Below are 10,881 nucleotides of genomic sequence, written 5' to 3' on the forward strand. Positions count from 1 at the left end.
GTGAAATGATGAAATTAAGACATGAACTGGGACTGTTTGATTTTATCTCTGCTATTTTTGTGTCTAGAAACAACGGAAACGAAGCACATAAACAATTTTTAGAATTACAGTTCTACTACCGGAAAACCTTGACTGGCTTACAAAAATCAAACTAAGAATGAGACAGAGACGTGATTTTCTACTACTGTGTATGAACAGATTACATAAACTGAATAGGAACAGAAAAAAATCAAACTAAGTCGGTTCAATTTCGATTTGAGGTTATGATGTAAGATTTCCAATTAGGTGGGTTAGCATAGTCCATGATTTGTTTTCAAAATCGGTTTAGTGGTGTTGACTACAGATGAAGTAAGCAGAAATAATCAAATATTTTTGGTAAGTGATCTCTATGGGGATATTGGATTATATTAGTACACATTAATGGTATGAACTATTTAGTACTATATGTGGACCTAATGTATTGTTTCCTTAATGGGGAGGAAACCCTAATTTCTTTGCAAAGTTGGTCCCTACCCTCACCCCTATATATAGTTATCACAGAAAGAAGGTAGATCAGACTAACATTGATCGTGTTTTACAAGGAACATAAGAAAAGAGAATTGAAGAGATGTTATTATTCAGTCATGGATTCAGGTGTGCGTAAAACATGTCTTTGTAGTGTTTATCGTGCATGCTCATTGATCTCCATGAATCATTTTCGCATTTATTTTCTATCATATGAAACTTATTCGGTTTCAGTTTATACATATTGTATCGAACCAAAAACCCAAAACCGAACCAATTAAATCCCTTATCAAACACGCTGCTAATGACAAAAATGGTGCTTCCATAACCATCGCTCTGAGAGTCCTAGCTCTCTAGGAGTTTCATCGTAATTGTTTCAAGGATGTGTGGGCTTCAATGGGGTTGACAGGCCGGCCAGTCTAATTTGGGTTTTGTCTTGGTCTTCATCGCCGTTTGCTCATCTGGGACCCTGTTCGTGTACGTTTATGCTTCGATGGATGTGCAGGCTCGATGGGCTTGAAGAGTTTCTTTAGGCCCTAAAGAAGATAAAAGACTCAATTCATGCAGTCCATAATGGGCCTTTTTTTCATGGGTCGACCCATCATGAAAATTGATTTCATTCATCATGGGCCTCAGCCTTTTCTGGTCCATCTGGGTCACAGTGGATCAAAGCTTTGCTGGAATATTTTTCTTGGTTTAATAATACTGACAGAACTGGGTGAGGGAATATCCTCACGTGTTTCGAGGAAAGAGGAAAAAAAGAAAAAACAGCGGGAGAGTGGGGCCCACTGAAGCCAGAGTCCTATCATCGTGAGGTCGAGGTCGCGGTCGCGCGTGTGGGAAGTGGGAACCTGAGGTCATCTATCGTAAGCTTGACAGTTCAACAACCTATCGTTCTCAAGCATTAGCTGTAACCACACGTGCACTGTCACAATTCTCGCATCGGTCGTTGTATATCGTAGACAGGATTGATCAGAGCTTCTATTATTAAATTAATTATTTTAATCGAACATTTGGTGGTATTCGATTCAGGCTACATGAGTCGATTTCGGTTCTTAATTTCTACGATGGGTTAAACCGAACCACACTCCAATAATAAAATAAACCAAAATATTATTATAACTTAACAACTCACTAATTAATCAACTTTGGGTGAGGTTAACTACCGTAGGATTATCTCTAAAGTTAACTGGAAATTTAATAAGAAACAAGTACTGGCAGTGTATCTACAACTTAGTGAAAACATAATCACACATTGAAGATGAAGTATAATTCACATAGTTGCACAGTTGATCTTCCCCTTGGCTTGGTCTTGATTCCACTTGCGTTGGTTACTTGTGTGGCAATCCTCATTGGTATGTTAGAAAATGGTTCTTAGACATTAGGAGATTTTTGGGCTTCTTCCCTCAAACTTTAATCGAGAGCCACATTATCCTCCTATGTTGGGAGGAGAGCTTGCACCCCCACTCCATTTGTTTTTGCCCGTTATCTCCGGTGTGGTTCCGAAAGCAAGTGCACATCACGGTGAACTCATATATATTTTGCAATGTTTCTTCCCCTAAACAACGTACCCATCAATGGATTTTACGTGGAACAACGTATCAACCTGTAACTATTGTCTCTAGGACAACTCTTTTTTCCTCCGTTCACTCCTCTCCTAACGCAAGCAAGGTAAGTAAATGATTGATACCCAAACCGGTGGATTGCTCAATTCTTGCTTTTTCTCTATTTTCTGCATACTAGGCTTGAACTCTATTGTGGTTAAAGAAGTCCCTAACTATTCTTCATGTTTCCACTGTTTGCTGGCTGGCTTGCTAAAGGTTACGAAAGTAAAGTTGGCTTGTTTGAAAAGTAAGTCAAGTTGTGACTAGGAATATATCAATTAGGACTGTAACAGTGAACATAGTGGAATGTGAGCTTTTCTCTAACAAGCAAGTTAGCTTCACTTCCCCATAGGCAAGTAAACATTGGAGTTGGACTATAACTCAAGAATGTGAGGAGTCCCGATTAGGCTTGAGAGTTGAAATAAAGCAGGCGAGTCTCGCACGCAAACCAGCCATTTAGTGAAGCTCTATCTATGACCATGCATCTTGCTATAGTGCAAAGATGCTAGCCTTTTTCCGTGGGTTGCTATGCCACCTACTGGTCCATGAATGACTAAACTAATCCCTGGCTAGGGTTGAAGGACCTTTTCGTGGCTACTAGAACAAATGCACCCTCCCTACTCACACAATACTTTGCTACAGATACACCTTGGATGTAGGTCCGTAGGTCCAATGGTGTTGTGTGATAACAAATGTATGCAGCTCAAGTCTCCCCACAATTGATTTGTAACACGAGTTAGGTGTATCTACATGTAACCGAGGTTTACCCTTGGGCTTGAATTGTAAAACCATACAGGTTTGAGTGGAAACGACTACAATACTTTGCTACAATCAACATATAATGAAACGCACCTCTTGGGTGACACAATATTGACATATGTTATAAATCATGATTTTCCTTCAGCTACGTTTTGGTTTAAGTGTATGGTATTGGATCAAGGATCGATCACCCTAAAAATCCATATGATACCAATATGGATTATATTTAGTAAGTTCAAGAACAACAATAATACGGGAAGAGAAAACATACAAAAATTGAATGGGTCAGATGGCAATAATATGTTTAAAAAATCCAATGTAATAAAACATAGACAACAATAATACGGTACATGTGTTAATACAACTGCTCTATAAGCAAAAATATAAATATATATTTACCATGAAAAATATATGTGCATAGGATTTTAATCCAAAAAAGAATTTAAAATACCCTCTTTATGATTGGTTGAAATAAATATTAAGATAGAAAAGCATATAAGGAGTATTCTTACATCATTTTCTAAGTTTAAATTTTCAATTGGGAAGAGATTTTGGGTTTTTATTTTTGATTTATTTATTTTTTTAAATAAATAATACAGTTAAAATAAAAAATACAAAATACTACGAAAAAAAAAAAATACCATGTTTAATTGGATATCTCTCAATAAGCGTTTATTTTATCATATCTGATGTTTTATACATAAAAATATGGATTTAACAACTACACATTTGAATACTTTTCTTTAAAAAAATAATATTTTTACAGTTTTACCCCTTTTCTTACCATTCCATCAATATGGGATCGGCCAGGGCCCACGTATCGAGTCAGCGGTCAAAGAGTGAATCATCTCTTGTATTTTACTCTTGGGTTGGTTCTCACAAACTCACGCGGTCGCTCTGGGGATGCGAGGCGAGGCCGTGCCCTTCTAAAACTCTCTAACTCTGCCGTACTGTTCACGTGGGTGGGGACCACGGGGGGCACGTGGTATGAAGCGTCTCTGGTCGACCTGTCAAAACGAAAAAAAAAAAAAAAAAAGAAAGAATAGGTCGCGGCCGGGAGTATCCCCAAGAGAAGACTGAGGACTCTCTCTAATCTCTAATAACGGGAATATGTTTTTCCGTATCGCACGTGTGGAATCGACGGGGACTGTTCATAGGCAGTCAGGCAGGCGAGGCAGCGGGAAATGTTTCAGCTTATACAAATTCAGATCATCATCATGATCCATACGGATTGCCTCATTGGTGATTGGGAGTTTCTGTGGGGCCCATTTCCTAAGATACTCTCGGTTTCTTGTGTCCATATCCGTTCGAATCAAACACTCCAATTTAAACCAATAATAATGAGAGTGAAAGAGGGATCCTCTCGAGCGGTTTGGGTGTTCAATTACCTTCCAACCACTTTTTAAACCGTTTGAGGTCATAAGATTGAGTTTCTTGATTGTTATCTATTTCTCCTTCCTACCTATTAATACAGAGAAAAAAAAAAAAAAAGTTCTCCCATTTTTGAGGTTCTTAAGAGCAAGGTCTGCAAAATATTCAAGAACAAAAACTATTAATTCCCTCTCACGATAGTAAGGAGACTATGGTCAAATCTTTGGCATGTTATATCTCAAACTATGTTGTTTCTCATTTTAGACTACTTCTCATCATAACCATATAAAAAACCAGCATTGAATGTGTATGCAAATCCAGAGAGAAGCGAGATTTAGGAATGAGAGACCCACATTTGCATAACTGTGATAATTTTTTTTTCCAAGATGGCATGGAGGATGTGGGTAAATGTTGATTCTCTTTTAGCAAAAATTTTAAAGCCATTTCTTTTCTTAAAGCTTAGGACTACAAAAATAGGCATTGACTTATACCACCAGTTAAAAATACAAGGACTTATATGGTCATATATGGAGAGTATTTAATTAAATTTGAGTTTGAAATTTGACATGTGAACTTATCAATAAGGTGCACAACTAATCTAATAGTCAGTTGGCTAAAACAAATTTTATTGTAAATGCAATTTTCTCCTAAGCTATATTGCCACCTTATGTGCACTGTGATTCAATAGATATTAAAAGAAGGAGTCGTGTTTCCTATCTAGGAGGGTTGCACCCAGACATAGGTGTTACAAAATGATCAATGTGCCACTCCTAATCAATGCATGAGTGTACACTTTCATTGACTGAGGCACTAGCGTATGGGCCACCCTCATGGATAAAATATATTTTTTCTTAGGCTGTGTCTGGTAGCCAAGAGAAGAAAAGAAAATTGTACTTTTTTCTTGGTTTAAGAACTTCTCTTTGTGCTTGGCATGTCCTGATCTAAAAGAAGATTTAGTTTTTTGAATTTTAAAATTCCACATGAGAATTTTGAAGTTTCATTTTCCTCCTCAAGAAAAAAAAAAACTTACCAAAAAAGCAAGAAAACATGAGAAAATACATATTACATAGTTTTTTGAAGGGTGAAGCTAACTTTGGAAAAAAAAAAAAACCACAGTAAGGAGGCATAATCTTCTCTACTACAAAACAAGTATGCTTTGGTAATTGATCTACACAAGTTTATTATATGATTATGAAACTTGTAGACATAATATGGGCAATGCATTATTGGATGATCTCCTCTTTATCTTTTTCTTTTAGATGGATACACTATAGAATGAGGAAGGGGGAAGACAATAGCTAGGAGACTCAAACTCGAGATCTATTGATGAGGATGTGCTTAACACACTCCAACCTCACAAATCCGCTAGGCAGATGATAGTTCAATATGAAACTATTGCTGCCGAGAATTTGTGGAAGGGTGAGCGTCGATCCTGCACAAGCACAGAAAGCAGAGGTCCGGAGGTGGCTCCGGGATTAATCCTCCAATGCCCAAGTTAGAGACTCGCACAACAGTTTTTCCAGAAGAGTAATGGTGTGAACGTATTGACTTTACCTCGCTCTGTCCTGTGGGTTCCTTCTTATAGGAAAACCTCTTTGTCGAGTCCCGCTGAGATACGTCTTCCTTTTCCTTCACGAACTTAGAGAGATTTTGGAAGGCTCCCTCTCCTCACATCTCCCTACCTCCGTGGGGAATATTCCTTATTCAGGTATCTTCTCCTCTTCAAGTAGTTAGAGTCCTAGTACATCTCTACCACGTGAAGAGTACTCAAGTCTCCTCGCTCAGGAGTCGTGGTTATATTGGGTATCTATGAATATCCTTATAGTTGGGTGTCAAGCGTCGGCACCCTATTGGGTTACTAATTTGAATGTATCAGAAACAAATAGCAAAATGAGATGACTAATCCAAGATCATTATAAGATGAACATATATATATATTAACCACATGAAAAAATTTAGGTCCAATTCAATCATATGACATACCATGTATTTGATTAGGGGAATAAGATTATTGTGTCAAGTATGATTCAATCCCACTAATCCCTACCCTATTCCTGTGATTACAATTTTTTTTTTCTTAAGAATAGAAAGATGAAAAATCTAAAAATAATAGAATAGATGGACTGATGACTTGAATCAAATAGGTCTAGTCATATAAAGTTTTATTGAATCAATTAATTTGACCTACTATTAAATGTTACTAAACATTTCTATCCATTTCATGAGTCTATTTGTTTGTACTCGCATTGACTTTTTTAAGTTTCGAGCTAATTGGCCACTTTTGATTTAGAATCAGATTGATACAATTGGTAGATACCAATATTGATATAAGTATTGAGGATAATCAATATTGAAAACTAAATTTCCGCTCTCTCCCTCTTTCTCCTCACCAAACAGATGAAGATATGAAATTATCATCCAAACCCCGTGAAGTAAAAAATCTCACATCAAACAACTTCCATGGAGCATGAAAAATTGAAAATTGTTAAAAAAAAAAAAAAAAAAGGAGACAATGACTGCTTTTTCATCCTCTAGAAATTTTGACCGGTGAGAATGAGAATTCTCAATGGTGAAGGAAAACTTTTGTCCAATTTCAAATTCGTGAGTGAGAAACTGGTGACCAGTCTCAGATAAAAAATGTTGGAAAACAACGTGATTTAGACGGTATGGACCCCTCAAAAAGGATCCGACGGCTGATATACTCCTGTCTGTAAGATACTACAGAGTACCAATCAGACGGACAACAGCAATGCCTCAGGCCCTCATCCCTCATGTGAGGTTGCAGACTACAAAATGTAAGCTTTCCCTCCAACTCCTCGTTCCCTCGTCACTACATCCTCGTTCTGTCGCCCAGTTCTATCTTCTAGGTGTGAAAAAGCAGAAAAAAAGGAGGAGAGAGAGAGAGAGAGAGAGAGAGAGAGAGAGAGAGAGAGAAGAGTCTCTAAATGTTATTTCCTCTCAGCTTCGGAGTTCGATTATTGAATATTGATTAGAGAGATACGTTATTTTATGCCATCAATTGTTATTGAAGAAAGCGTATGCCTCCTGAGTGAGTTTTAAGACTCTTGAGGACGAAAGAGGGAATTTGGGTGGTTGGTTGGTCGGTGCTGGCCGGAAAAAATGACGACGAGAGCAGCATCAGGGAGGTTGCCGACATGGAAGGAAAGAGAAAACAACAAGAGGAGGGAGAGAAGGAGAAGGGCTATCGCTGCTAAGATATACACTGGTCTCAGGGCACAGGGCAACTACAAACTTCCCAAGCACTGCGACAACAACGAGGTCTTGAAAGCTCTCTGTGCTGAAGCTGGTTGGGTCGTCGAAGAAGATGGCACCACTTATCGCAAGGTTCCCCTCCCCTTTCTTCTCCTTTTTCTCTCTTTTGCTGATAAGTATTCATATTTTTCTAGATCCCATTCTGTTTTGATCTGAAAATAAAAAGCCCTTTTTCTAATTTCTCCATTTTCTCCTATGATTTGACTTGCATGTTTATATGTAAGGTTTTGGATGTAATTCGAATTTGGTAACAAGAAATGGTTTCCCCCTTTTCTTCTTCGAATTCTCGGCTTTAGTGTTTGGAAATAGCTGGGAAATTTTATCTTTTTCAGTAGATCTTGTATATTTCGGCTTTGGTGTTTGGAATTTCCGATGATTTTCCCCCCTTTTGGTTTTAGATCTGACAATCTTGGCTGAAACTAGAAAAGTTTGAGATCCCTGGTTCCTTCCCGAGTTTAGCAGGATTTGGGATTGAACGAGGGAGGAAAAGAGACCATTTGAACAATCCATTCAATCCTTCATGCTACTCTCATCTCACAACATCGCTTAAATTTCTGTTTGTTTTTCTTCAGCAGGGATGCAAGCCACACCAAACTGAATTCGCGGGCACTTCAACCAACATCAGTCCATGTTCTTCGCATCAACCAAGCCCAGCATCTTCTTCATTCCCAAGCCCTGTTCCTTCCTACCATGCAAGTCCAGTTTCTTCTTCCTTTCCAAGCCCTTCCCGTTATGATGCCAACGCATCGTCCTCTTATCTGCTACCATTCCTCCGCAACTTGGCCTCCATCCCTTCTTCCCTTCCACCTCTGCGCATCTCCAACAGCGCGCCTGTTACTCCGCCACTCTCATCCCCAACCAACAGAACTCCAAAGATGAGGCCTGACTGGGGGGATTCCCTCTCCAACAGTTCCTCCATGGCCTCCTTCCGCCACCCACTTTTCGCCGCTTCAGCCCCTGCAAGCCCAACTCGTCGCCAACATTTCCATCCTGCCACTATACCCGAATGCGACGAGTCCGACACCTCTACTGTGGATTCCGGCAGATGGGTCAGCTTCCAAACGGTAGCATCACTACCTTCTGCAGCTCCGGCGTCTCCTACCTTCAATCTGGTGAAGCCCATGGTGGCTCAGAATAACTCGCCCCAGGATGACTCCGCCGCAGGGATAGTTTGGGGGCGAGGACCGGAGTTCGAGTTTGAGAGCGGAAGAGTGAAACCATGGGAAGGTGAGAGGATTCATGAAATTGGAGTGGATGATCTGGAGCTGACACTGGGGAGCGGCAAGGCTCGGAATTGAAGGTTGGAAGAACTAAAGATTAGAAAGGAAAAAAGCTCTTTCTTTTGATAGTGTGGGTTTTTTCACTCATCACTGGTTTTCCTTTTCTTGAAGATTTGGTTTTGTTTTGATGCTGTACTGTGTTATGGTTCCGATCTCTCAGGGATCCAGATTAGTTCCAAATTGAAGAAAAGGTGATTGCTGAAGAGCAGACTAATCCCATGGGATAATCTGAGATTTTACATTGGGGGAAACTTGTGATTCCTTTGTAAATGGCTTAGGACTAGAGAGAAGAGAACGAGATGGTAGTAGGGCTGTAGGATGTTAAACTTTCTATTATTAATCCTTGACTCTTCTTTGGCCTTTTCCAAGTGATCATTTTATTTGGGCTTCAAAATTCTAATGTGGAGTTGAGTTATATTTCACTTTTGCTTTGTTTCTTCTGTGAAATTTTTCTGTAAACAGACAAGAATCTCAAACCACTTGAAGTTAGTTGATGATTGAGAGGGTTATCTTCTTCTGTAATTAGTTCCTGTTGTCCTCTCTCTCTCTCTCTCTCTCTCTTCTCTCTCTGCCTTTCTTATGGCCCCCCTCTTCTTATTATGATGTCTAAGTCAGTAATGGGTGGGTACCTCCCATTATTGAATTAGAGTCGTAGAGCTAATATTCAGGGCGACATGGGATGGAAAGGTCCATGTGAGTGGGCCATGTTCAAGGATTCAACAGGAATCCCTCTTTAACAGTTTGCATTGAACAAGTACTTCTGTTCTGGTAAAAGTGTTCTTGTGATGGTTTTAAAGGGTAGTTGAATTTAGTATATGGTATCAAGGTAGGGAGATTAGAGGAGAGTGGCTTCTCTGTGTTAACTTCTTATCCATTTAGGGTTACAATAAGCTTTCTATGTTCAGCGGGTCAAAAGAGCATCTTAGAACAGAAAAAGACCTCATTAGGGACCTTCTTTTGTCTCCTTTCCCATGTGATTGTGTTCCCTTTGTTGGGGCATGTGAACCTCTTCCCCCCACTCCAAAAAAACCACCCAACCAACCAAAAAAAAAAAAAAAATCCTCCACTCATGTTGTGCTCCTACCGCTTCTTGTTTGGTTCGAGATAGTTTATTTACACATACCCATATTAAAAAAGGGATTGAGTTTTCTGTCTGTGGCTGCATAGTGTACAGTACCGTTTTCCTATGTCTCTCATACGCAGCTCGGCAGCGATCTTTAAAAAAAAATAGGACAAGAGATTGCTATTGGTTGTGTAGCCCTTGTACTGATGCAAGAACCAACTAAAATGCACACAAGGGAATCAATAACGATGAAGTTTTGTGACTTTACAAAGGCAAGGTGATAATTTCACGCCCTTGATGTCTAGGCATAGGGTTCACAAGGGCATTCTCCACTTCCCCACCCCACTCCCCAACCCCTTAAAAAGGAAAAAAGAAAGCAATCTACTGTTGGGCTGCCACGTCTCACATATTCGTGATGTAACAGCATACCAAATTAAAGGACTCTAATCACCCATCAAGAGGGAACCTTGCATATCCAGTGCTCATGGAAGGGTTTATAAATCATAACTGTAAGGTGCAAAATTATAAATGTACTTCCCAGTAATATGTTGCTCGAGTTGGTTAGCCGATCACCATGAAAGAAGCAGCGCCCAAAAGGGATTTAATTTTGAATACATCCATCAATAGTTCAAGTGGAAGCATGACAATTCAACTACTAAGTTTCGAGCCCACAACATTCTGATCTCTTGATCTTATAGATAATCTTGCATTTAATGCACTTATGAATATAAAAAGATGGCTTTTAACATAAAAAGATTGATAGATAGCACTACGGAGAAAATATGTGCCGCTACTGCCAGTGTATCTCATGGAATGGACCAATTCCATCTACCACTGCAATGTACCAGTTGAATAAAGAGATGTATCATGAATTGGATCATACTCATATTAAAACAAATATAGGCATGTTACTGCTGCTACTTGTCATGGTTTGGTCACATTCCAGATTCACATTAATTGGACTGCATCAATGTCTAGTAGCTGAACAAATCAATAACAATTATATATATATATATATATATATATA

General features: G+C 39.1%; 1 protein-coding gene across 2 annotated transcripts; it reads left to right on the forward strand.

Annotated features, from left to right (window-relative positions):
• The first annotated feature begins 7,061 nt into the window (after positions 1–7,061).
• Positions 7,062–9,213, forward strand: LOC122074476 (protein BZR1 homolog 1-like). Of its 2 annotated transcripts, none has more exons than XM_042639317.1 (2): positions 7,062–7,583; positions 8,087–9,213. In XM_042639317.1, exons 1-2 carry the CDS (start codon positions 7,359–7,361, stop codon positions 8,807–8,809), a joined length of 948 nt encoding a protein of 315 aa, XP_042495251.1. In that variant the 5' UTR covers positions 7,062–7,358; the 3' UTR covers positions 8,810–9,213. The 2 variants fall into 2 exon arrangements, with proteins under 2 accessions (XP_042495251.1, XP_042495250.1); XM_042639316.1 differs by having other exon boundaries at positions 7,063–7,583; positions 8,084–9,213.
• The last annotated feature ends 1,668 nt before the right edge of the window (positions 9,214–10,881 follow it).

Source organism: Macadamia integrifolia, chromosome 3 (assembly GCF_013358625.1).
Source record: "Macadamia integrifolia cultivar HAES 741 chromosome 3, SCU_Mint_v3, whole genome shotgun sequence".
Lineage (NCBI taxonomy): Eukaryota > Viridiplantae > Streptophyta > Magnoliopsida > Proteales > Proteaceae > Macadamia > Macadamia integrifolia.

Excerpts from the sequence above, each read along its gene's own strand:
- LOC122074476 (XM_042639316.1), top strand. The coding sequence starts at position 7,359 with ATGACGACGAGAGCAGCATCAGGGAGGTTGCCGACATGGAAGGAAAGA. Across the intron at positions 7,584-8,083 it reads ATGGCACCACTTATCGCAAG|CAGGGATGCAAGCCACACCA; the intron begins GTTCCCCTCCCC and ends GTTTTTCTTCAG.